Genomic DNA, 25,391 nt, shown 5'->3' on the forward strand with positions numbered 1-25,391 from the left:
TTGAAAGGCTTGGGCAACTGGAAAAACAAAATGATAGTCAAATGATTAAAGACTTGAATTTCACCCCTCCAACCAGACTTCTACCTAAACCAACAAAAGAAATATAATTCAAAATCCTGGTATTAATTTATAAAGTAACTTCCAAAATTACTAAAAGAAATGAAACTGTAAGGGTAGCATATTCAGGTCAAATCCCACAAACAAGCTCATTCAATCTTAGGTGTGTTACCAATCCAATTATTTTAAAAGCATGCTACTATGGAACTCAATCTCCCGCTACAGAATGGTAGCCTATATCCCACAGCCACCCAAAGACCCAAGCCCAGTCTCTTCTTTCCACCTGTAGTATTCCAAGAATGTGATCTCCTTCCCATCAGACACTGTGAAGCTATCTTTTGGTGTCTTATTCCAATCCACATCATCAATACGATAGGTACGATTGTTGTATCGGGTTATAACAATATTGCCAACCAGAAGCTTAGTGCACTCATCCTGGAAGTTTTCTTTGTTCTGCTGATACATGGCATGCCTTTGGAAAGAGACAAAAGACTTCTGAATCATATCTGTATACAGAGAGCACAATGAAAAGGATGGGGGATGCAAATAAGTACTTCAGGGGGCGCCTGGGTGGCTCAGTCGTTAAGCGTCTGCCTTCCGCTCAGGTCATGATCCCAGGGTCCTGGGATCGAGTCCCGCATTGGACTCCCCGCTCAGTGGGGAGTCTGCTTCTCCCTCTCCCTCTGCCTGCCATTCTGCCTACTTGTGCTCCATCTCTCTGCCAAATAAATAAAATCTTTAAAAAAAAAAAAAAAGTACTTCAGGGGTACGATCACAGCTATACAGCACCAGAAGGCTCCAGTTGTCTCTTTTAAGAGTTAGGACTCTCGGGGCACCTGGGTGGCTCAGCTGGTTAAGCGACTGCCTTTGGATCAGGTCATGATCCTGGAGTCTCAGGATCGAATCCCACATCGGGCTCCCTGCCCTCAGCAGGGAGTCTGCTTCTCTCTCTGACCCTCCCCCCTCTCATGCTCTCTCTCTCTCATTCTTTCTCTCAAATAAATAAATAAAATCTTAAAAAAAAAAAAGAGTTAGGACTCTCATCTCTTTTCTTTTTGACATTACCAAAAAAAAACCAAAATCACTAAAAAATAGTGAAAAGAGGGGCGCCTGAGTGGCTCAGTTGGTTAAGCGTCTGTCTTCAGCTCAGGTCATGATTCCAGGGTCCTGGGATTGAGCCCCGTGCCAGGGTCCCCACTCAACAGGGAGTCTGATTCTCCCTGTCCCCCTCTCTGCCTCTCCCCTGCTCTCTCTCTCTCTAATAAATAAATAAAATCTTTTAAAAAAATTGTGGAAAAAATAAAAGGGAAATTAAAAACAGCAACTGCAAATTAATAACATTCACAGTTTGCCTTCGAATTAGGTACTTTAATCATCAAAACAATTATTTTGTATCATTATTAGGATAGTCTATGGAGGAACAACAAAACATTCTTTAAACTATATTTGCCCTTTTTAGCTAATGGAAGGGATTACAAATATCTATCATTAGACAGCACTGGTGAAGATGCTAAAGATGCAGATGACAGACTCACCATAGATAAATGTACCCTCGCAGTAACCTCTAAACAGTGCTGTGAACAAGCCAACACAGGAAACTTGCAGAAAGCATGTCTGAATATGCCGAGAGAGTCAAGGAACGTTTACAGAATGATGCTTGAAGGAGCAATCTGCCAAGCAGAAACGCCAGGGCAGAGGAATGAGTGACATTCCAGGCAGAGGCAGCAGTATGCAGGGGATAAGGAGGGATCTGGGGATGGGGAGGGCAAGGAGGCTGAAGACGGACAGGCTGAAGATAAGCAGGGACAGATGTGAATGTCCTTGTTAAGTCAAGGATCAGAGCTTGGACTTTTTTCTGTAGGTCAGTGTCACCCAGGGTAGATTCTTCAGGAACACTGGTGGTCCCTTGAGAGGTTGTGAGAAGGTGTGAAAAAGGTTCCACAATCAAAAAAGTGGAGTCCATTCTGCAAATTATAACCCTGTTTAGAGACTCACAACATACCTGAGCACCTCAGGCTGCTGAAGAAACATATTTACCTTTATTTACCTCCCATGTATTTAACCACGGATTCCTCCCACTCTTCTCCTTTTAACCTCACTGAATGAACATTTATTGCCATCCTGGGCAATTAGTATCCTGCAGAACTCGTCTTAAGAAAGACTGCAGTAAGTGGTGAAAAACCGTCAGAGAGCTTAAGCAGTTCAACACTGACGACAGAGCCAATGCCTGGGTTCAAATCTCATGTCTTCCACTTACCAGCCTGTGAGACTTTGAGTTACGGCTCTTTGTGCTTTGGTTTCCTCACGTGGAAGTGGGGTCAGGGAAGCACCTAACTTAGTGTTGTGAGAACGCAATGACTTTATATACATGAAGCACTGAGAACTGTCCCTAGCACAGAGAACAGAACTGTGTGTTTGCAGACATCATGTCCATCATTGTCATCAGTGCCTGATACGTGCCAGATGTAGTGTGTGTGTGGCACTTTACTCTGTCGGCAGGTTCAATACAGAGGAGAGATGGCTATAAAGATAGTTCACTGCAAGGGCGCCTTGGTGGCTCAGTTGGTTAAGACTCTGACTCTTGATTTTGGCTCAGGTCATGATCTCAGGGTCGTGAGATCGAGCCTGGTGTCAGGCTCTGTGCTGGGCATGGACCCTGCTTAAGATTCTCTCTCTCCCTCTCCCTCTGCCCCCGTCACTTGTGCGCTCTCTGTCTCAAAAAAATGTAGGTTAACTATATATATGTAGTTGTGGAAATCAAAAGCAACCACTAGTATAAAATCCATATTCAAACACTTTTAAACTTGTAATTTATTTTCAGAACTCTTAATGACAGTTTTTAATATTCTCTCATCAAATCCTTTTCCCCTAAATCACTGTCTTGCATCAGAAAAGGTAGGAGGTTGACATGGAGGAGGAAGGCACAATCAAGAAAAAAGCTAAAAACGGACCGAGGGACACAGGAGATAAACAATATAGGCCTATGTCTTGTTACTCCAATATTCAACATTGAAAAGAAGATAAAAATCAATGATTTTTAACTGCATCTATTTCACTTTACTTTTTTAAAAAAGATTTTAATTTATTTACTTGAGAGAGAGAGAGAGAGAACCAGTGGGAGCAGAGGGAGAGGGAGAAGCAGATTCGCCGCTGAGCGGGGAGCGACGCGGAACTCGATCCCAGGACCCCGGGATCATGACCTGAGCCAAAGGCAGACGCTCAACTGACTGAGCCACTCAGGTGCCCCTTACTTTGACTTCTATACTGGGATTGAAATAAAAAATTAAAATTAAAAAAACTCATGCTGAAAAAAGCCAGACCGAACAACAAAAAAACAAAAAATGAGTATATACCATATGATTCCACATATAGAAAATTCTAAAAGATGGACACTAATCTCTAGTGGCAGAAAGCAGAACAGTGTTTGCTGCCTATGGTGGACAGAGGAGAACAAAGAAAGAGGTCTGAAAGAGACATGAGTAAATTTTACATGGGCAATGGATATGCTCATTATCTTCACTGTGATGTTATGTTGGTATACAAGTAAGTTAAAACTCATGAAATTGTATACTTTAAATGTATGAGGTTTATTTTGTCAATTGTGCCTTACTAAATCTGAAAAAAGAAAAGAAATTAATGGAATAAAAGATCTCAATGAGATTGAAAGACAGATCAGATTGAGTGTCCAATAATTACTAGTGGCATTTCAAGTTAGTGGGGGAAAAGGATCATTAAAAACCGGGTAAGAAGGGTGTCTGAGTGGCTCAGTCGGTTAAGCATCTGCCTTAGGCTCAGATCATGATATGAGGGTCCTGGGATCAAGTCTCGCATTGAACCCCTGCTCACCGGGGAGCCTGCTTCTCCCTCTCCCTCTGCCATTCCCCCCAACTTGTGCTCTCTGGCTCTATCTCTCTGTCAAATAAATAAATAAAAAATCTTAAAAAAAAAAAAGTATAAGAATTGGGGCACCCAGGTGGCACAGTCAGGTAAGCGTCCAACTCTTGGTTTCAGCTCAGGTTGTGATCTCAGGGTCATGGGATTAAGCACTGCATCAGGCTCTGTGCTCAGTGCACAGTCTCCTTAAGATTCTCTCTCCCTCTGCCCTTACCCCCCTTCACATGCGCTCGCATGCTCTCTCTCTCTCTCAAATAAATAAATCTTTAAAAAAAAAAACACATGTTTAGGGGTGCTTGGGTGGCTCAGTCGGTAAAATGTCTGCCTTTGGCTCAGGTCATGATCCTGGAGTCCCGGGATCGAGCCCCGCATCAGGCTCCCTGCTCAGCGGGGAGTCTACTTCTCCCACTGCTCCTCACCCTGCTCATGCTCTCTCTCAAATAAATAAAATCTTTAAAAAAAAAAAAGTTTAAAAAAATGGCTAAGAATACTTGTTATCCATTTAAAAAATAAATTCTTGGGGGACGCCTGGGTGGCTCAGTCGGTTAAGCGGCTGCCTTCAGCTCAGGTCATGATCCCAGGGTCCTGGGATTGAGTCCCACATCGGGCTCCTTTGCTCAGAGGAGAGCCTGCTTCTCCTCCCTCTGCCTGCCGCTCTCCCTGCTTGTGGTCTGTCTCTCTCTCTGACAAATAAATAAATAAAATCTCTTAAAAAATTTTTTTAAAATAACAAATTCTTCATCAATTTAACATTAACGTGTGAGAAATAAAACAATAAAATCAGGTGAAAATATAAACATTCATGTGTTCCTGGCAATTAAAAAATGACAAACTTTGTAAAAGATATATTGTTTTGTAGCCATGGTAACAAGTAGCCATAAAATCCAGTTTTGTTTTTTTTTAAGATTTTATTATTCATTTGAGAGAGAGAGTGAGCAGGGGGAGGTTCAGGGGGAGAGGGAGAAGCAGACTCCCTGCTGAGCAGGGAGCCCAACACGGGGCTCCATCCCAGGAGCCCGGGCACAAGACCTGAGCCAAAGGCAGATGCTTAACCGACTGAGCCACCCAGGCGTCCCCATAAAATCCAGTTTTATTTATTTATTTATTTTTAAAAGATTTTTTATTTATTTATTTGACAGAGAGAGACAGTGAGAGAGGGAACACAAGCAGAGGGAGTGGGAGAGGGAGAAGCAGGCTTCCCGCAGAGCAGGGAGCCTGATGTGGGGCTCGATCCCAGGACCCTGGGACCATGACCTGAGCCGAAGGCAGACGCTTAACGACTGAGCCACCCAGGCGCCCCTAAAATCCAGTTTTAAACCTGCTTAATACGTCTGTATCAACTCACCTCAGCAAACCTACTTTTGTAAGCTATCCAACCAGAGTCATCCCCTTGTTTCTGTAAATTGGCCAATCAGGGAAGAACTTAATCCAACAAGCATCCCAGAGAGGAGTACTACTCAATCAACAACAGACTACCTGAGCAACCATGTTTGTGCTGCTTGCCCCGCTGCAAGACTGCTGTCCTGAACTCCATACCTCTCCAGTATTCTCTATAAGATCAGCAGTCTCTTCTCACTGCAGGAAGCAGTAAATCAGCAGCCTTCTCTTTATTTCAGAGAGAACAGCGGTCTCATCATCCTTTGACAATTCTGGAGCTCTCACCACGGTAACTGTGGAAGCTCTTCCTTGGCAACACTCCAGGAGTTTCAGACCCACAGATGCACTCACTGGGCCCCTTGTGCTTAACTCCATTTGTCCTTCAGATCTGCTGCCAGTGAGTCAATCCCAACAACTAGTTGAGCTCAAACTAGTTTCATTAGGCTTTAGCTGCTTATCTAATGAGCTTTCAGGTTAGAAGTCATTGTTTGGACCCAGGTCTTTGTATGAGGTCTCTGGGCTTTTTGTTTTGAAGGAATACCACTTGAAAATTATTTTTGCCCTTAACTTGATTTCTCTCCATCTGCTTACTTTGCTTTTGCTGTTATTTGTCTATATTCATAAGATTTTTTCATGTGTTTTTGTTTTGCCCTGCATTTCCTTCTTTCTGTTAAATGTACAAGAGAGTGTTCTGTAGGGAATGCATGGAGGCATAAGCCAGATAAGCCTCCAAACCAAGCCAATCTATTCCTAAGACATCATAGTTGGAGGTCCATTTGATCAGAGACCAATTGGTAAAAAAGCAGTGGTCAAACGTTAGGAAGGCTCTTCTTGTCTTTTCAATTTGTGAAAGAAGATCACTGTGTTTATTTAGTTCAAATTCCAGGGTCAGGGATAGTTGGGTCACTGATCTCATTCATGGCCCTTCCTATCTGTGTTTGGAACCTGAAATACAGTTCACAAACACACATCCTTAGACAACTATAGTGCTTCTCCTTCTTGTTTGTCATATGTTTGCCTATGCCAAGCTCTCAAACTCCCTGGGAGAATTTCTACTTCCAATATAAAGGTGTACCATAGTCCTAATTCTGGCACTTTCCTTAGTAAAAGGCAAAAAATATTTTAAGTTAAAATTACAACATCCAAAGTGCACACAGAACATTCTCCAGTAGAGAGCATATGCTGGATCATTAAACAAACCTCAATGAATATAAAAGGATAGAATAAGGGGCGCCTGGGTGGCTCAGTTGGTTAAGCGACTGCCTTCGGCTCGGGTCATGATCCTGGAGTCCCGGGATCGAGTCCCACATCGGGCTCCCTGCTCAGCGGGGAGTCTGCTTCTCCCTCTGACCCTCCTCCCTCTCGTGCTGTCTCTCATTCTCTCTCTTGCAAATAAAAAATCTTAAAAAAAAAAAAAAAAAAAAGGATAGAATAATACAAAGTAAGTTCTCTGTTCACAACAGAAGAAATTCAGGAAACTCACATACATGTGGAAAGTAAACAACACACTCCCTTAAATCATCAAGCGGTCAAATAAGAAATCACAAGGGAAATTAGAAAATACTCTGAGTTAGATGTAAATGAAAACACAACATACCAGAACATATGGGATACAGCTACAGCATTACTTACAGGGAAATTTATAGCTGTAAAAGCCTATATTAAAAAGAAAAAATATCCCAAATAAACTAACCTTTCACCTTATGACACTGGAAAGAGAAGAAGAGCAAACTAAACCTTAAGTATGCAAAAGGAAGGAAATAATGAGTATAAGAGTGGGAATTAATAGAAAACAGAAAAATACAGTCAACAAAACCAAACACTGGCTTTTTGAAAAGGTCAACACTGATAAACCTTTAGCTAGACCACCTATGAAAAAAGGAGACTCAGATTTCTAAAATCTGGGATGAAAGAGGGGGTGGGCTCACAGAAATAAAAAGAACTGTAGAGGAACCCTTTGAACGTTAGTATGCCAAAAAATTAGATAACCTAAATGAACTGGACAAACTCCTAGAAAAACACAGATCACCAAAACTGACCCAAAAATAAATAGAAAATCAGAATAAATATCTAACAATACAAAAATTAAATTAGTAATTTAAAAACTGTACACAAAGAAAAACCAAAACCCAGATGGCTTCTCTGTCAAATTTCTCTACCAGGCATCCACAGGAAAATGAATTCCAATCCTTCATAAACTCTCTCAAAAAAACAGAAGAGGAAGGGAATACTTCCCAACTCTTTCTATAAAGCCAATATTACCCAGATATCAACACGAGACAAAGGTATCACAAGAAAAATACAGATATCACTTAGGAATATAGAAAAAAATCCTCAACAAAATATAAGCAAACCCAAACCAGCAACATGCAGAAAAAAATTATACGCCACAAACAAGTGGGATTTATCCCAGGAATGCAAGGTTGATTCAATATTGAAAAATCAATTTAAAAAGCAGAATTTTTTTTTTAAATGATCAAAACCCAATTTCCTTTCATGATAAGAACACTCAATAAACTAGGAATAAAATGGAATTTCCTCAATCTGAAAAAGGGCATCTACAGAAAACTCACAGCTAATACACTTAATGGTGAAAGACTGGATGGATATTTTTTCCCTAAGATCAGGAAAAGGACAAGGATGTGCACTCTCACCACTCCCCTCCCCCCGCCACCGTTGAATTGTCTTTATTAACAAAGGGAATATCCAAGGCCACTCCTCCATTGAGGAGGGGCGGGGTCAAGGCTTTTTTTTTTCCTCACTTTCACCATGCCCATTCAACATTGTACTAGAGGTCCTAGCAGAATAATTCAGCAAGAAAAAGAAATAAAAGAGATCCAGATTGGAAAAGAAGAAGTAAAAAGTATCTTTATTTGCAGATGACATGATCTCCTATATAGAAAATCCCACAGAATCCATGAATAAACTGTTTTAACTAATAAATGACTTCAAAGGGGTTATGGGATACAAGATTGATATAAAAAAAAAATCAGTTGTTTTTCTCTACACTTGCGACAAACCGAAAATGAAATTTTAAAAAAATCCATTTACAAATGCATCAAAAGAATAAAATACTTAGGAATAATTGCAAAACTTGTACTCTGAAATCTACAAAACACTGTTGAATTAGTGGTAAGTACATACAAAATTATGTACTTAGAAAATGAAAAGCTAATTTTATATCCAAAATAAGCAATTGTGCAGAAAACAAAACCAATCCTACATATACTACATAACTCACCCATAAATAGCTTTTGTGTAGTTATAATAAAATATGACAATAACTTTCATGAAAGTAAAACTTTAATAAAAATAAATTTCAATAAATGGAAAAATATGCCATTATTTGTGAATAGGAAGATTCACTGAACAGTCTCCCCAGTTGATGCCAATTGACTTTTTTTCTTGTTTTGATTAAATTATTCAAAGGATCACATGCAAGAATAAATGGGTGGCATTTACTATGAAAATTCTGAAAACAGGATTCCTTGACAAATATTAAAAGCTAATAAAATTACAATAACTAAAACACAGCATCACATTGATTTTAACCACTGGATCAAAATGAAATATTCAGAAGTAAATCAAAGTACTTTAACATATGATAAAGATAGTGATTTAAATCTAAAAAAAAATGTTTTCCAATAAACTGTGAGATAGTCCCAAGGCAATCATGATGATCCCAACGTCACATCAAGATAAATTCCAGAAGGTGTAAAACATCAGAAAAAATAAAACATAAAATAAGTTAGACCTATCTAAGAAGAAAAGCAAAGCAGAGACCATAAAGAAAGAAATAGTGCATTTGAAGACATCTACTCTTATTTAGCAAATATTCTTGAACACTTACTAGATGCTAGGAATCAACTAGAGCTGGATGTACTGTGAGAAAAAGAGACATGGCCCCCACCATCAAGGAGAGACAGTCTAGGAAAGATAGAATAATTACAAATTCACCCAAAAAAAGTGAGCCATTCTCAACCTCTCTCTTTATCTCACACCCCACGTCCAGCCAGGACACTGAGCACTACTTTCACAATTTATCCAGGAGCCAACCACTTCTCGCCACCTCCACTGCTGCCATCTTCATGCCTCCCCTGGATTCCTGGTAGGTCTCCCCACTTCTATTCCCACCCTTCCAACTCTCTCCCCCATGCAGCAATGGGAGGGATCCTTTTACAATTTAAGCCACATCATGTTACTCCTTGGCCATAAATCCTATGCTTCACTCAAAGTAAAAGCTAAAATCCTTACAATAGCCTTTCAAAGCTCTATACTGTCATCTCCTCCACCTTCCCCACACTTCCACTGCTCTTGCCTAGTCACCCTGGCTTCCCTGCCACTCCTTGAATGAGCCAGGCATATTTCTGTCTTTTAAAGGCCTTTACTCTGGCTGTCCCTCTGTCAAAAAGCTCCTTCGCCCATGTATTCACCTGGCTAACTCAACTCCTTCAAGTGTTGGCTCGAATGAACTTGGTCACTCTACTTAAAGTTATAGCTCTCCACCCTCCCCCACCCCACTCCTGGTACTCCTGATCTCTCCTACTCTGTGTTCCACTTTTTCTTCCTTCCAAAGCTCTCAACACTTCTAGTATACTATACAATTCACTTATCTTGTTTATTTATTGTTTATGTACCCGACTACAACGTAAACTCCATGAGGAGAGAGATCTTTGTTATGTTAACTGATATGTCCCAAGACTCTGGTATACAACAGGAGCTCAATAAATGCATATGAAGGAATGAATCAATTCATTAGATAAGCAAAGATTTATAAGCCTGATAACACCTAGTAGTTGTACACAGCTGGTGGAAAAATGAACTAAGTAAGTGTTCTAGAGGGTAATCTGTCAATGTATATTTAAGTATCTTTTTTTAAAAAGATTTTATTTGAGAGACAGAGCATGTGAGACAGAGAGAGTGCACGAGCAGGGGGAGGGGCACAGAAAGAGGGAGAAGCAGATTCCCCACTGAGCAGGGAGCCCGATGTGGGGCTCGATCCCAAGATCCCGGGACCATGATCTGAGCCGAAGGCAGACACCTAACGCTTAACTGACTGAAACACCCAGGCACCCTTATATTTAAGTATCTTATTATAGCAAATATTTTCTTAAAGTCTTTAAAATGTTAAGCCTTTTCATTAAGTAATTCCACTTCTAAGTACATAGCCTTAAAAAAAGAATCAGTGATGGACACAGATTTATCTATAAAATGGGATTTCATGAAGCCATTACAAATTAATCACATCTATATTTACTATAGTAAGTGATTTACTAAAATAACACATTTTTTTTACATTTATTTATTTATTCCAGAGAGAGAGGGAGGGAGAGAAATCCTCAAGCAGACTCCCCTCTGAGCACAAAGCCTGAAATGGGGCTCAAGTCCACAACCCTGAGATCATGACCTGAGCCGAAACCAAGAGTTGGATGCTTAACCGACTGAGTCACCCAGGTGCCCCTATAATAACGCATTTAAACAAAAATTCAGGGTGTGTGTGTATTAAACCAAGGCTTCTTAACCAGAGAGTTAAATACAATTCCTCCTCAGGGCACCTCGGTGGTGCAGTTCGTTAAACGTCTGACTCTTGGTTTCGGCTCAGGTTGTGATCTCAGGGTCGTGAGATTGAGCCCCGAGTTGGTCTCCATGCTCATTGTGGAGTCTGCTTGAGGATTTCTCTCTCCCTCACCCTCTGCCCCTCCTGCTTGTAAGCTCTCTCTTTCAGCGAAATAAATAAATCTTTAAAAAAAATACAATTCCTCCTCAAATATAACAGGTCTCTATTCAAATGCCTATCTCTGCAAGACTTACATACATTTAGTATCCTTAATCTGTTCTACAATTTTTTAAAAATTTTATTTATTTGACAGAGAGAGAGATAGTGAGAGCAGGAACACAAGCAGGGGCAGTGGGAGAGGGAGAAGCAGGCTTCCCGCGGAGCAGGGAGCCTGATGTGGGGCTCGATCCCAGGACCCTGGGATCATGACCTGAGCCGAAGGCAGACGCTCAACGACCGAGCCACCCAGGTGTCCCTGTTCTACAATTTAAAACCTAAACAGAACAATGGCCAATCTGTATTCAGCTATTACTGAACTTTCAGAAAATCGTTAGCTTGTTAAAAGTAAATGCCACCATTCACTCACATGACATCCAGTACTGAATCATTCCGAATGACCTTATGCGAGACATCAGCTAGGAGAAAAAGACCTCCATCTGTCCTTCGGATGCTAGCTGCATAGCCTGGCCAGATCTGCAACCTGAAGAGACAAGTGAGCTTTACCTCAGGGTTCTAAAAAAACCACAGATACTTCTATGCCCCCATTTGAAAGAGCTGAGCCAATACCGCCCCCCTCCCCAGTAACAGTGAGAAAGCACCATGAAACAAAGTAAATAAACATCATTGTGAACTTACTAAAAAACTAAACTATGGAACAGATTTAACTGATAAATTATATTCACAGTCATAAAATACTGTTGAGATTTCTGTACTACATATGGTAATCACAATGAAAAATTTCTTTCCAGAACATTCCAAAGTGAGGAAAAGAAGAACACCACTGACCTGTGTTGCTGTAGTACCATAGCACTTGTAGGGTCATAAAAGTTTCTCCCCACAAGCTTCATATCTAAAAGTTTCATTACCCTGAAATGAAGAGCAAAAATGGGTCTTCTAGAGAATAATTAAAAAAATTCAAGCTCTACTACTCTTAACTATATTTTCCTTTTGAAGCCTAAAGTGTCAAAATTATTGGTGCCCTTTGCACAATATAGCTTTTATGCTGAGAACACCGTTGCCAGAAGAAAAAGAAAAATTATCATTTATCTTGAGGTATATACAACTGACAATAGCTTGTCCTACGTACCAGGTGACCAAAAACCGAGCTGATTTCCCAGGTTCAATTTACATTATTTTTCACCATTAACTAAAAAGAATGCAAGAGAGTCAATTTCTGTTTGTAAAGATCAGTCTGACATAAGAAGCTGTGTTCGTTCCTGGCAGTTCAACTTACTAGGTAGAAATTACGTTCTGTGTTTCATTTAAAAAGAGGTGGTGTAGGAATAAGTTTTATGAAAATTTGCGTCTTATAAAAAGTAAAAAAAAATTATGAGCTGTCTGAATCCAAAAATCAAGGGATGTGGAAAAAAATTCTTCCAGCATAAATTTTTGCACCCTACCACTTTGAGTAGCCCCATCAGTAACACCATGAAATTATGCAATATAAACATCTGCTTGATGGAATCCGAATGATTCCAAAGGAACCCAACCAGCCACCTCAAATCTACCTTCATTATCCCCAAATCTGGCTAATCACTTGACATAATTTTTCCATAAGTTAGCCTCAATACCATCTATTTATTTATTAAATGTTTCTAAACTCCGATTTATATGTGCGTGGTATACCACCATCCAAGCTCCTTGAAGAGCACTGTTACTAATATAAGACTGAGATTAAAGAAAATAAGCTGTTTTCTCACCGACGGAAAACAACATTGTAGAAGGGAATGCACAAGTCAGAACAGGGCTCCAGGATCTTTGTCAACTGAATCTTAATGCTGATATCTGTGCCATCAGTTTTCCTTTGACTTTTTAGCTCAAGAACCTAACAAATAAATATATGCAAGTAAAAAAAAAAAAAATGACAAAACTACCAAGCCCTAATCTAATCCAACTGTGTTCTAGAAAACACTAAAATGTCTTACATATATTTTCTACTTTCCCCTCATTTTGCTGTTCACACTGGGCCAAATCATAGCATGACAACTAGGATTTAAGAAAAGATTTGGTAAGAGGACTGACTAGCAATAGATCCCTTCCCATTTGAAATCTTAAACCATTCTCTGTCACTGAGGTCAAAGGCTTCCAACCACTCCTCTTATGTGAGAAGGAACTTCTTGAAGAATTCAAACGAAAAAGTTTCTTAGTCTGACATTTCTTTGTTATGGAAAAGCCTGTCTTTCTTTAAGGACTAGGAAAGTACAACTCAAATATCAGGATGTCTATGATTTCCTACCACTCAAAGCACCAGAACTCTCTTAGGTTTCATTCCAAAATATATTTCCTATTTAGTCTTACTTGTTGAAGCTTAATAGGCAGATAGAGAATGGATCCATCAAAAGCAGTAACGTTTCCAGTGACAGCTTGATGGTCCTTCAACATGCCAAACCTCATGCTTTTGCACTCCACATTAGGGCTAGAAAACAATAAAGAGAATTTTACTTCAATTTGCTCAAATGGCAGGCAGTCTTTATTACCCCTGTTTAATAGGTTTGGTAGAGAACCAGTCACTTGTAACTACTGCCCCATCTAGTGGTCATATTAAAATTCAAATATACCTGACTACAAAAGGAATTTCAACCCAAGAATACCTGCCCACAGGAAAAAAAAAGAAACTGTAATTCCACCACCCAAAGACAACTGCCTTAACATTTCAGCGTATGTTCTTCCCGATTTTAGACAAGAGATCAGAAAACTTTCTCAGTAAAGGGCCTGATAGCAAGTATTTTAGGCTTTATAGGCCATAGAGTCTCCACTCAACTTGGCCAACATGCACGAAAGCATCATGGACAATATGTAAACCAATGAACCTGGTTATGTTCCAGTAAAGTTTTATTACAGAACAGGCAGATTTGCCCTGCAGGCCAGCCATATTTTGCCAATCCCTGATCTAGAGTCTGCAAAAATACATACTTTAAAAATAACTTTTTAAAAACAGGATTTTACTCCAACTATTTTTCACTTGTGGCAATTTCTACTTTTTATTGATTGTCACAAATCTTACAGCTTTAAAAAGCCCCAGTAGCTACTTGGTACAATGGCTGTCCCATTTCATATCAGTAACACACACCCCTGTTGTACAACTGGAAAGTTTAAACAAATCTAAGGCTCAAAAGGGTTAAGTATGTTCAAGTACATGATGAAAGATTAAAAAATCAAGTGGTAATCCAATATAGCTGTCCCCAAAACTAAACACTCATATGCTAGTATAACATTTCAAAATGCTTCTCCAAAAATTCATCTACATGAATGGCACTATGCCCTAAACACAGTATTTAAAATTGTCTCTCTGGACTTCCTTCACATAATACAAGGAAGCCACACGATAACCAGTCCACTATACTACATCTTCTCAGTATCCTCTCAATGGTCTGGCATGCTCTTTATATTGTGGCTTCAAAGGTCCAGATCTACATTCTTGAAATTTACAGAATCCATGTCTTCTCCACTGTCCAGTCAATGCAGAGGCCTGTAAAGACTCACACTCCTTTCTGCTTCATTAACATTTGTCAATCCATTTCCAGAGAAAGGGTTCTTCCCTCTCATTAATGCTCATCTGTTTCCTTTACATTCCAGAGCAGGCTCATTTCCACTACCCTCCCTTCTCAGGGGTTCAATTTCACCCTCTTTTTTTTTTTTTTTTTTAATTTATTCATTTGAGACAGAGAGATACAGAGAGAGAGAGAGAGAGTAGGAGCAGTGGGGAGAGGCAGAGGGAGAGGGAGAAGCAGACTCCCCACTGAGCAGGGAGCCTGATGCCGGGCTCGATCCCAGGACCTGGAGATCATGACCTGAGCCGAAGGCAGACACTTAACGACTGAGCCACCCAGGCGCCCCTTCACCCTCTTTTTTAGCTCCTTCTCTTCACCTGCCACATGTGCTCAGCTTTAAAGCAATTACTCTCTTTATCGTTCCATTTCTCATTTCTCACATACTTTTTAAATAAGCGGCCAGTTCACTGGCTATTTCCAATCGCCTGTGCTCTCCTTGGTTCTTTTAGTCTAGTTTTTTTTCTCCCTAACTCTAACAAATCTAGTGGAAAATCAACAAGGGTTTCTTCAGAGTAAATTCAGTAACTTTTTTTCCTGTGGCCAAAGTCAACCACCTCTTCCTCATTCAAAGGAGCCCTTCCTTTGGTCTTTATAATCTGTTTTCAAGGTATTTCCCCCTAACTGTTCCTTTCTTTTCTCTTTCACTCCACTTACTCCTCTTATACATCTGTGCTTCAAAAATTCAGTCTTCCATCTTCCTATTTTCTCTCCACAGATACTCCAAATCACTCATTCATTTTCACACTTCCAGCTAATATCCTCCAGCTAATGACTCTCCTGAGATTTTAAGCAGGTGTGGAGCCCAACGCAGGGCTTGAACCCACAACCCTGAGATCACGACCTAAGCTGAGATCAACACCTAAGCTGAGATCAAGAGTTGGGACACTTAAACAGCTGAGCCACCCAAGTGCTCCCTTCCTGAGATTTGAAAAGAGAACACAAACTAATATGAATTCTTAATTTTTAAGAAGTATGAGAAACCCTGAAATTATTGATATAAGATTGAAGTTATTCTCTCTGATTTTCTCACCCTCAAATTTCACCCTAGACGGTCACTGGAGAGCCATCATGGTATGAGACTTATGCAAGGAGGATCCAGGTTTTGTGGGGTATGGGTCTTACACCAGTGTGTGTGGGGATCTCTCTTTAAGAAGAAGAATACAAAATTACAGATACAAAATAAGTTAAAAGGTTATGGAAGGGGTCTATGCAAGTAAAAGGCCCTGACCTTAAGCTTCATCAACTTCACAGTAAATCCACCTTACAGGTGTATAAAATGGCACCTATTAAGTTAAAATTGGAAATGGTAATATAGCTAAACACAAATAATGTTAACCTTAAATTTATCACAAGGATCTGAGTTTGTGCATTATTGTGGAGGGACGTTCATCAGGAATCACACAGAAAAATACCCAGTTATTCCAGGGAAACGATTTCATTACTGTTCTCTAAGAAGTGAATATGGAGAAAAAAAGTTGTGAATACCTGAAAGTCACATGATACTGATAAACTGCTTCATTATGACACTGTATTTTGATAAGGTTCAATCCCAAAGACTGAGGTGTTCCTTTTGAGCCTTGCTTTACAAAAAGCTCTCTGGAAAATATACAAAAGCACACATATATACCAAAAACAAAAATGCAAACAACTCACGCCACAAAAAAATTAAAGAGAAAAAGAACACTGAGAGAAGTAATATTTTACACTTAGCTTTCACAAGTGACACAAAAGCAAGCTTTGAAAGCTAGAAGCTAAGTTCTTAGCAATCTCTAATTGGAGAAGTAAGATCACCCTCTTTGCCCTGATAATATCAATGGAATAATTGAGGCCAGGTAACTAAGAACACAAAAATTAGTTCCACCAAGAAAGATGAACTGCTGCAATATCTTTCCTAGATAATTTCCTAATCTTCGATGTGACAAAAAACTGGCTATGTCTGAATTGAGAAGGAAATGAAAAATCATTTGAGTCTACTCTCTGGTACATTCTATCTAAACCATCAACCCCATTTCACTTCATCAGGAATTATCCCACCTCTTTGTCATTCTCCCCACTGGCAAAAACCCAAAAAACAAAATAAACAACCCTGCAGTACCTACCACCCACAAAGACTTTTAGACACAACAGAAACAGCATTTACAATATTATAAGGCCTCCTCCCACATCATCATCAAGCAGGGAAGGCGGTGCTCCAGACTTACTTGTCCTTGTGTTCTACAGTCCCAAGTAGAGGGTGATCCAGAGGGTGACGTGAGGATGGGGGCAGAGGTGGTGGTGATGATAGCTGGGTAGGATCCCGAGAAGTTAGGCTGAGAGCACCAGGAGCCTTGTATACTCCTCTGCCTATACCACCAGTTGCTCTTCCCAAAGGTAATAAAGATGTATCCAAATTCCCTCTTCCAAGCATTCTGAAATGTTGAAAAGAAAAGCAAATCAGGACTTTCTCAGCCATGTTCCTATCTAAATGATTCCTCCAAGTCTACATTCTTTTCCTGAAGGAAAAGGGGACCCAAACCTTGGGATTCTCTTCAGATGCAAATACGCCTACACGACTCATTTGCTAATTGCTATTCATACTGACTCTCAAGGCCAATTTCCATGGCAGAATTGAGGTGGAAGAGTGAATCAGCCAGGTTAAAGAACCACCACAATCAGGTTAACTTAACAGGGCAAATGGAGTTGTAAACTGCCCAGCAGAGAACTACTTTTTACCCTTTTCCAATGACTGACGGGAGCAGTGGCTGCTGATTATTCTTGGAAAACATCCATTCTTTAATATAAAACCATGTATTGTTTATAAGATAATACGACCCTTTTCAGAGTTTCCGTTTGGGCTTATAGAGATATTTCATCTGAATTTGACACTTACCCTTGAAGGCAACTTTACCCACCTATTCCAACCAACGCAGGCCTCTGCTATCTTGCTATCCCCAGCTGCCAACATGGAAGGATCCAGAAATGTGGGATGGAGTTCTTCTTTGTCCTTGCGCACCATACTGGTAGACAAGCCTCGACCTAAAATGCCTCTACCTGAATGGAAGGGCCAAAACCCAACTGTAACTGTGAGTTGAAGGTGTTGTAAAGTAGTTATTTTTGACGATAAATTGTATGAATTTAAGAACAAAGAAATCATACATACATACTCCCACACCTTTTTACAAATTAGTTTTCCACATACCTAATGGAGGCACTTCCCGTTTCAAAGGGGTCTGGGACACTGTCTCAAGGCCCAGTCCTCGGAACATAGAGACCAAACCTACAGATTCCTATGGAAAGTTAATGAGTAGAGTTATTAAAAAATATATTTCGACAGTTATTCTAAGATGTAGAATGCTTTTCATTTCTAAGATGAAATAACAGTGTTATTTCAATGACTGCAAGTTACACACATTCTGTAACACACGTAGTGAAGTGTTTAAGAAGACATAAGAACGATGTTTCTAACAAGACACCCAGAAACACTGATGGTTTTCTTAAAGCCTTGGTGAGTAATAAAAATCATCTTTGAATTCTATACATGTTATAAGAATAAAGGACAAAAATACCTCATAAAAATTATTTAAGCAGTTTTTTTAGAGGGGGGAGGGGCAGATGGAGAGAGGGAGAGAATGAGAATCTCAAGCAGATTCCACACCCAGCACAGAGCCCAACACTGGGCTCCATCTCACAACCCTGAGATCATGACCTGAGCTGAAATCAAGAGTTGGAGCTTAACCAACTGAGCTACCCAGGTGCCCCTTTAAGTAGTTTTCATAAACACTTTCAATAAACATTCTTAATACTTATAACAATCTCATCTTAGGTTTTTAAGCGTAAATACAGGTACAGTCCATGATTTGATGTACAAAATAACAAAGTGCAATTTTTCTAGTTTGTTTCCTATACACCCAAGGTAAGAGGGAACACTGTACCAGTTAATAAATTTTCAGAAAAAAAATGGACCATTTAAAAGTACCTGAGGTTGGGTTTTTTTAAAATAACCTCCAACAAAACTGGCTACTGTTTTCCTGTGGCAGTCTTGAAAGTTTAATGTTATTACACCAATTAGGGCTGTCACATATAGACTCAAGCAAGTCATCGGAGAAAAAATACAACATAATGTCATCTTTTCTTCTGCCTACATAACATTACATTTGACACTGTCTACTCTACTTAAAATTGCCATAACTGCATTATCCAGTTCTTCCTATATTTGTTAACTCTTTATTCTTTGAGATTTCTTAATTATAGACAAATACCATTCTTAAAATTACTACATAATTAGAAGATTAAGAATGCACATACATGCAATTGTACACACATTAGAAGCAATAGCTGAGGATCTTTTTCTTTAAGATTTGGGCAAAGAGCCCTCTAAAAGGAACCTTCTTAAGAATTATTACCTCAGAAGCAGGAGTGGCTGCTAATACCATAGAGCCAAACCCAACGCAAAAATCTAAACACTTAAAAGCCATATCTTCAAACCTGCCATTTATGTATGTATGTTTATTTATATCTATAGAAGCTAGAGGACTGAGGTCTATACCCAAGTCTATCTAGCATTCTTTATGACGCACTTTTTCTAAACTCACAACTCTAGGATTTGAAACATATGCCCAGAATGCAACTAAGAAAAACAAAAACAAAAACAAAACCCAACCAATCAACCAACCAAAAAAGCCCAAATCTTTTTTTTTTTTCATATAGGGCTTCACAGTTATTTGAAATCTGTTATTTCCTCTGATGATAAGCTGAATGCTGCTACTATGCATCCAGACATGGTCTTACCCTTTGTGCTGGCCCACTCCGTGGGCTTGGTTCCCCTGGCTTTCCAAACACATGGCCTCTGCTTGCAGGTCCTGCCCTGCCCAGAGCTGAGTCCAAAGGTTTAGGAGCTTGCGGCCAAGAGCCTGGCATCCGTACACACTGAGACAGGTGCACAGAAGAGCCCCTGAAGGGTGGTCGGACAGGATCCATTGAAAGGCTGCAGAGGATACGGGTGTCGATCTTGTTCTGATCAATTACCTGCCGGCATTTTATAAAGATTAAAGATTCCTAATTGTTTTCCTTTTCCTTCAAGACAGACTCACAAAGCATTAAAAACATAGTTTCCTTAGGTCATACCAGTAATACGACCAACCTCCTATATCATATTCACTTCTAAAGCTCTATTTAGCCTGGAATATTCTACTCTCCATCAGCAAGCCCTTAAAAGCCAAGCTCTCACCAAAGTTACTTATATTTTCTACCCAAACAGCCTCTCAGAGAACTTGGTCCTGTAAGTTAACTGCCTGTTGTACAGTAAACACTTTTTATGTATGAACATGATTTTGGTTTATGAGCAAGTTCACAGTTACCATAGCCGTATTACAAAATTATTCTGTCAGTAAATATTTATGGATTTTGCTTTGTTTTTGGTCCATCTTTCCTCTACTAGAGTCCTAATTTTTTTTCCTAATCTATTTTCACTTTACACTATTCCATCTTCCCCTTCATCTCCGTAGTTGCTTCTCTGAATCTTTATCCAATTCCTCTCTATAAAACTCTTCTTTCAAACTCTATCAGAACTGAGGTCTCTAGGATGTAGACCCTTTTGCTTTGAGCTTGCAATACCTGCTGAGTTTCACAGGTGACATTTAACACCCTTTGCGCACCCAGGTAACTAGGGATGAGGCTCTTCCTGCTCCTCAAATCTCAGGACCACTAAGCGTCTTCAAAATCACTTTATAACCTATAGAATTCAGGAGTCCTTCTTTAAAGAGCTCCCTTCACTGCCCTGACCTACTCGTGGTCCCCAAAGAATCCTTAACTGACAAATAAACCTCTTCTTAACTTTTGCAAACCTGCCTTAAGCATTAGCTACAAAAAATCAGGCCATCTATGTAAAGACAGGACTGACAGAAATCCTAAGTCAATACTACAGGTGGAAGTAGTTCAGGATCTGGCAAAAAAATTTTTTCAATTTTTAACTAGACTATCCTCTTTTACACAAAAATGGCAGGATATGCCACCCTTCCCTAAAGGCTACAGTAACTCTAGTGCTTAAACTCCTTTTCAGTTAGCCTGGCCTCTTTGCTCACATCTTCCCAGCACCACCCAAAGAATCAGTTGCCTAACTGGTACACACTGAGGGGCGCTTTGACACCTACCAATTACAAGATCTCTGGCATCCTCCCTTCTCCACTCCTCCCTCACCTCCATCATCACTGCTATGGATTCTGGCCCCTCCTCCAGAAGGCCCTCCCTTAATGTGGACTTCCTCCTTTGATTAGTTAGCAGAGAGCTGGCTGACTAGAATGTGCAACAGGGAAAGGCCCGGGGCCAGGCCTGTCTTCCCCACCTCTCCAGGTGCCAGCTCTGGGCTGAGGCACTATGACTGGGGGCCTAACCAGAAGGAAAGCCCCGGAGGGCAAATCCTTCCCCCCTCCATCCCAGAGGAAAGTCCCAAAACCAATAGCTTTGCTGGGGTTCCCACCCACTGTTGCCATCCAAATAACACTCAGACCCAGCAGGAGTCCCCTCTCTCCTTGGGCCACAACCTTTATACCTTCTCCAGGTCCTGCGTTCCTCCTACATACCCGGTGTCAAATAACGACTTCCCGCCCCAGGCCCGGCCCCACCCAGGGCCCACAGTCTCTCGCGCCTGGGGCTGGGGTGGGGGGGGGTGGGAGTGGGGGTGGGGGCTGGGGTGGGTGAGGGGGTGGGGGCGTGGAGGGCGGAGGGTCCGCACTGGGCCGGAAGGATCCCCGCTCGCTACCGCAGGCTTGAGCGAGAGCCCACTCGGCCTGCACGGGGGCTACCTGGGCCTCCCTGGCCTTCCAAACCTCCGTTCTGTCCACACAGGAGGCTCGAGCCGTCGCCAGGTTCCGCTGAGCGTCAGCGGAATACCGCACTCGACGCACCGACACGCCGAAAGGCCCATATGCTCCAGTCCAATTTCCGGTCCTCTCGCGGGGCCTCAGGGGCTGACCCCATTGGCCAAACGATACGCCACTCACAGGATGCCTCCATCTCATTGGCTCGTCTGTGAAAAGAACCTCTCCCTTTCTAGCAGCTTCGTTCTACAGAAGATTCATCCCCAAAAGGGTGTTTGAAATGGGGATCCGGAAGTTAGGAGTAAGCCTAAGTATTAAATGTATTATGTTTCTAAGATCTGGACTCTGTTTTGTGGGCAACTCCCATAAAAAAATTTGCTCAGGGATGCCCGCGTGGCTCAGTCCGTTAAGTGTCTGCCTTCGGCTCAGGTCATGATCCCAGGACTCTGGGATCGAGTCCCCTATCGGGCTCCTTGCTCAGCAGGGAGTCTGCTTCTCTCTCTGCCTGCTGCTCCTCCTACTTCTGTGCGCTCTCTGTCTGTCTCTCTGACAAATAAATAAAATTTTTTTTAGTTTTATTTATTATGTTATGTTAATCACCATACATGACATCATTTGTTTTTTTGTTTGTTTGTTTGTTTTGTTTTTAAGATTTTATTTATTTGACAGAGCACAAGTAGAGGGAGAGGGAGAAGCAGGCTCCCCACTGAGCAGGGAGCCCGACGCGGGACTTGATCCCAGGACCCTGAGATCTTGACCTGAGCTGAAGGCAGACACTTAACGACTGAGCCACCCAGGCGTCCCTACACCATTAGTTTTTGATGTAGTGTTCCATGATCCATTGTTTGGGTATAACACCCAGTGCTCCATTCAATACGTGCCCTCTTTAATACCCATCACCGGGCTAACCCATCTCCCTCCCCCTCCCCTCTAGAACCCTGTTTGTTTCTCAGAGTCCATAGTCTCTCGTGGTTTGTCGCCTCCTCTGATTTCCACCCCCCTTCATTCTTCCCTTCCTGCTATCTTCTTTTTTTTTTTTTTTTTTAACATATAATGTATTATTTGTTTCAGAGGTACAGGTCTGTGATTCAATAGTCTTACACAATTGACAGCACTCACCATAGCACATACCCTCCCCAGTGTGTATCACCCAGCCAGCCCATCCCTCCCACCCCCTACCACTCCAGCAACCCTCAATCTTAAAAAAAAAAAAATTGCTCATAATGAAGTTGATGTGCCCCATCCTTCCCAGTTAGAGGATATAGGGATATAGGCAAGGGTAAGCTTGAGTTTACATTAAAACACCTAATTATGTGATCTCTGCACCTCACTTTCTTTATAAGATAGAAATAAAAGCATCCATTCATAGGGTGTATGGAAATGTATGGAAATGTACATACATTAATGAGATGATGTATATAAATTACTTAGCACAATGAGAAGATTGCCTGCAATTAATGTTGCCTACTGTTATTATTTGATGTCTGAATCTGTAAGCCAAGAAAAACTTTCTCCAAACTATATAAAACTATTGGTAGTTAATTTTGTAATTACAGAATATTTTCACCCAAAGAAATACAGATTTCTCACCCTCTCCAAACATTTTGGCAAATAACTACACCCCTTGCCAACCCCAGGTTTTAGGAGGTGGTTGGGGTCAGGCTTCAAGAAACCTTGGCTGATGCTATAGAGACAGGCAAATGCTCTGCATGGAATAGCACTAGAGGCTTTTCCAAACCTCAGGTATCTCATACCTTGTTTTAATCCATACATTCAAGGACTCTCCTCTACTCAAATCAGAATAGAATTTGAAAAGTATTGGAGCAAGAGGATTTACAAAGCAGGGATCTAATTGGCATGATACTCCTTTACTCTTTGTAGATGTTATTTGTTTAACATTGTAACATTTTAAGTTCTTCTACTCTACAACCTTCCTACCTTTCAATGTTATAATGTTATGTTCTATTAACATATATAGTAGGCAGAATTTTGTTGCCCATGCAAATATTAGTAGCAAGTGGGCTCAAAAACAATAAAACAAATCGTTTTGTAACCTTGGTAAAGTCCCAGCTTCCTGTCCTTTAGGTACTTTGACCAACTTTGCATGAATGATTCATTCCATGCCCAGGAAACAACATCTTAGGGGGAGGATTTAAAAGATCTTCACAACAGCAATTCTCAGATAATGTTCTGAAGCTGTCAGTTTTGGAATATAAATCAAGAGCACCATTACAAAGAGTAATGGTAATATGCAGTACAAAGGGAGTATCTAGGGTTCCCTAGTTTTCTATATCTTGTCATGCAAGAGTAGGTGGCCTCTGTACTGTGTTTCTAGCCAATCCATACATTATAAATACTATTTATTTCACCAAAGAAAAATCCATATGGTCTCATTGTTGAGTGGAGATAAAGGTGGTCGAAGTTCTCTAAAGTGTGGACATCTGCTTAGAATGTTTCAAAAACTAATCAACTTCTCCTGGAGTTTATATTCCCCACCAGGGTACTTCAATTGTTAATTAACCATCCCTAGGATATTGATTAAAAACAGCACATATACATCATACTGTTTTAAGTATTTAAAATTAAATTACCAATGATATTTTCATAATGCAAAATTTTGTCCACTTGGCCCTGCCAGGCTCTAAAACTCAGGGTGAGGGTGACCCTCTGTATGCAATCTGGATTTTCCCAGGCAATCATGACTTCAAACACTCTGGCCCTTTGTCCCATCACTACTTCCATTCTGGCCACATTTCCAGATTATTTTGGTTCAGAAAATAAAGTCACCACAGCCACAGTAAGATCAAGGGCAGAAAATTACATTGCCTGTTTGGCCTAGGAACTACAAGGAGGATTTAATTGGAGATAGACCCATGTCTGTAGTACCTCTGGGTTCCAGGTAGAAGTAAATACATTAGGAGAAATGCAGCTTCAACCTGGCCCCAAAGCTCCCATAAAAAGTGTCAATAGATACAAGCTCACAAGAAAAATAAATAAATCACAAAACACAGTAGGATCAATAAAATGGGTGAACTGTTCTTTTGTTATTTGTAATTTAAATGTAAAATACACACGAGTGCACATTTAAATACACATACACTAGGCTCAATTAGGAGACAAAACACCCCAATAAAAAAGTGGGGGGTGGGGTGCCTGGGTGGCTCAGTCAGTTAAGTGTCATGATCCCAGGCTCAGCGGGGAGTCTGCTTCTCCCTCTGCCCCACCCCCAGCTCCTGCTCTCTCTCTAATAAATAAAATCTTAAAAAAAAAAAAGTGGTGGGGGTAAGTGATTGAATTGATCTTTCACCAAAGAAGATATATAAATGGCTAATAAGCACATGAAAATATGGTCAATATCATTAGTCATTAGGGATATGCAAACTAAAACCACAATGAGATATCTTTTCATACCCACTAGAATAGCTATAATAAGTAAAACAGATAATACCTGTCATGGTTAATTTTATGAATCAATTTGACTGCGCCATCTCTGGAGTGCCTAAAGATTTGATCAAACATTATTCTGTGTTTTGGATGGGCTTAACATTTGAACTGAGGTACTGAATAAAGCAGACTGCCCTCTGTAATATAAGTGGGCCTCATCCAATCAGGTGAGGGCCTGATTAGGACAAGAAGGCTGATTCTCTCTGGAATAAGAAAATCCCTCTTGGGGCGCCTGGGTGGCTCAGTCGTTGGGCGACTGCCTTCGGCTCAGGTCATGATCCCAGGGTCCTGGGATCAAGCCCCGCATCGGGCTCCCTGCTCCGCAGGAAGCCTGCTTCTCCCTCTCCCACTCCCCCTGCTTGTGTTCCCTCTCTCACTGTGTCTCTCTCTGTCAAATAAATAAAACCTTAAAAAAAGAAAAGAAAAGAAAAGAAAAAAAGAAAATTCCTCTTACCTGACTGCTTTTGAACTGAGACAGCTGCTTTTCCCCCACCTTCA

General features: G+C 40.7%; 1 protein-coding gene across 2 annotated transcripts in view; it reads right to left on the minus strand.

The window, feature by feature from the left end:
• The window catches only part of PIWIL2 (piwi like RNA-mediated gene silencing 2), a 69,260-nt gene extending 49,649 nt beyond the window's left edge, over positions 1–19,611 (minus strand). For both annotated transcript variants that reach the window (XM_078068225.1, XM_036075160.2), the window contains exons 1-10: positions 19,423–19,611; positions 17,834–17,921; positions 17,547–17,685; positions 16,857–17,063; positions 16,141–16,251; positions 13,403–13,520; positions 12,805–12,929; positions 11,891–11,971; positions 11,472–11,585; positions 341–529 (exon numbers count right to left, since the gene is read on the minus strand). In XM_078068225.1, coding sequence (XP_077924351.1) covers positions 341–529; positions 11,472–11,585; positions 11,891–11,971; positions 12,805–12,929; positions 13,403–13,520; positions 16,141–16,251; positions 16,857–17,063; positions 17,547–17,685; positions 17,834–17,921; positions 19,423–19,611 — 1,361 coding nt within the window. The remainder of the gene's footprint in view (positions 1–340; positions 530–11,471; positions 11,586–11,890; positions 11,972–12,804; positions 12,930–13,402; positions 13,521–16,140; positions 16,252–16,856; positions 17,064–17,546; positions 17,686–17,833; positions 17,922–19,422) is intronic.
• Between the last annotated feature and the right edge of the window lie 5,780 nt (positions 19,612–25,391).

Source organism: Halichoerus grypus, chromosome 3, assembly GCF_964656455.1.
Source record: "Halichoerus grypus chromosome 3, mHalGry1.hap1.1, whole genome shotgun sequence".
Classification (NCBI taxonomy): Eukaryota; Metazoa; Chordata; class Mammalia; order Carnivora; family Phocidae; genus Halichoerus; species Halichoerus grypus.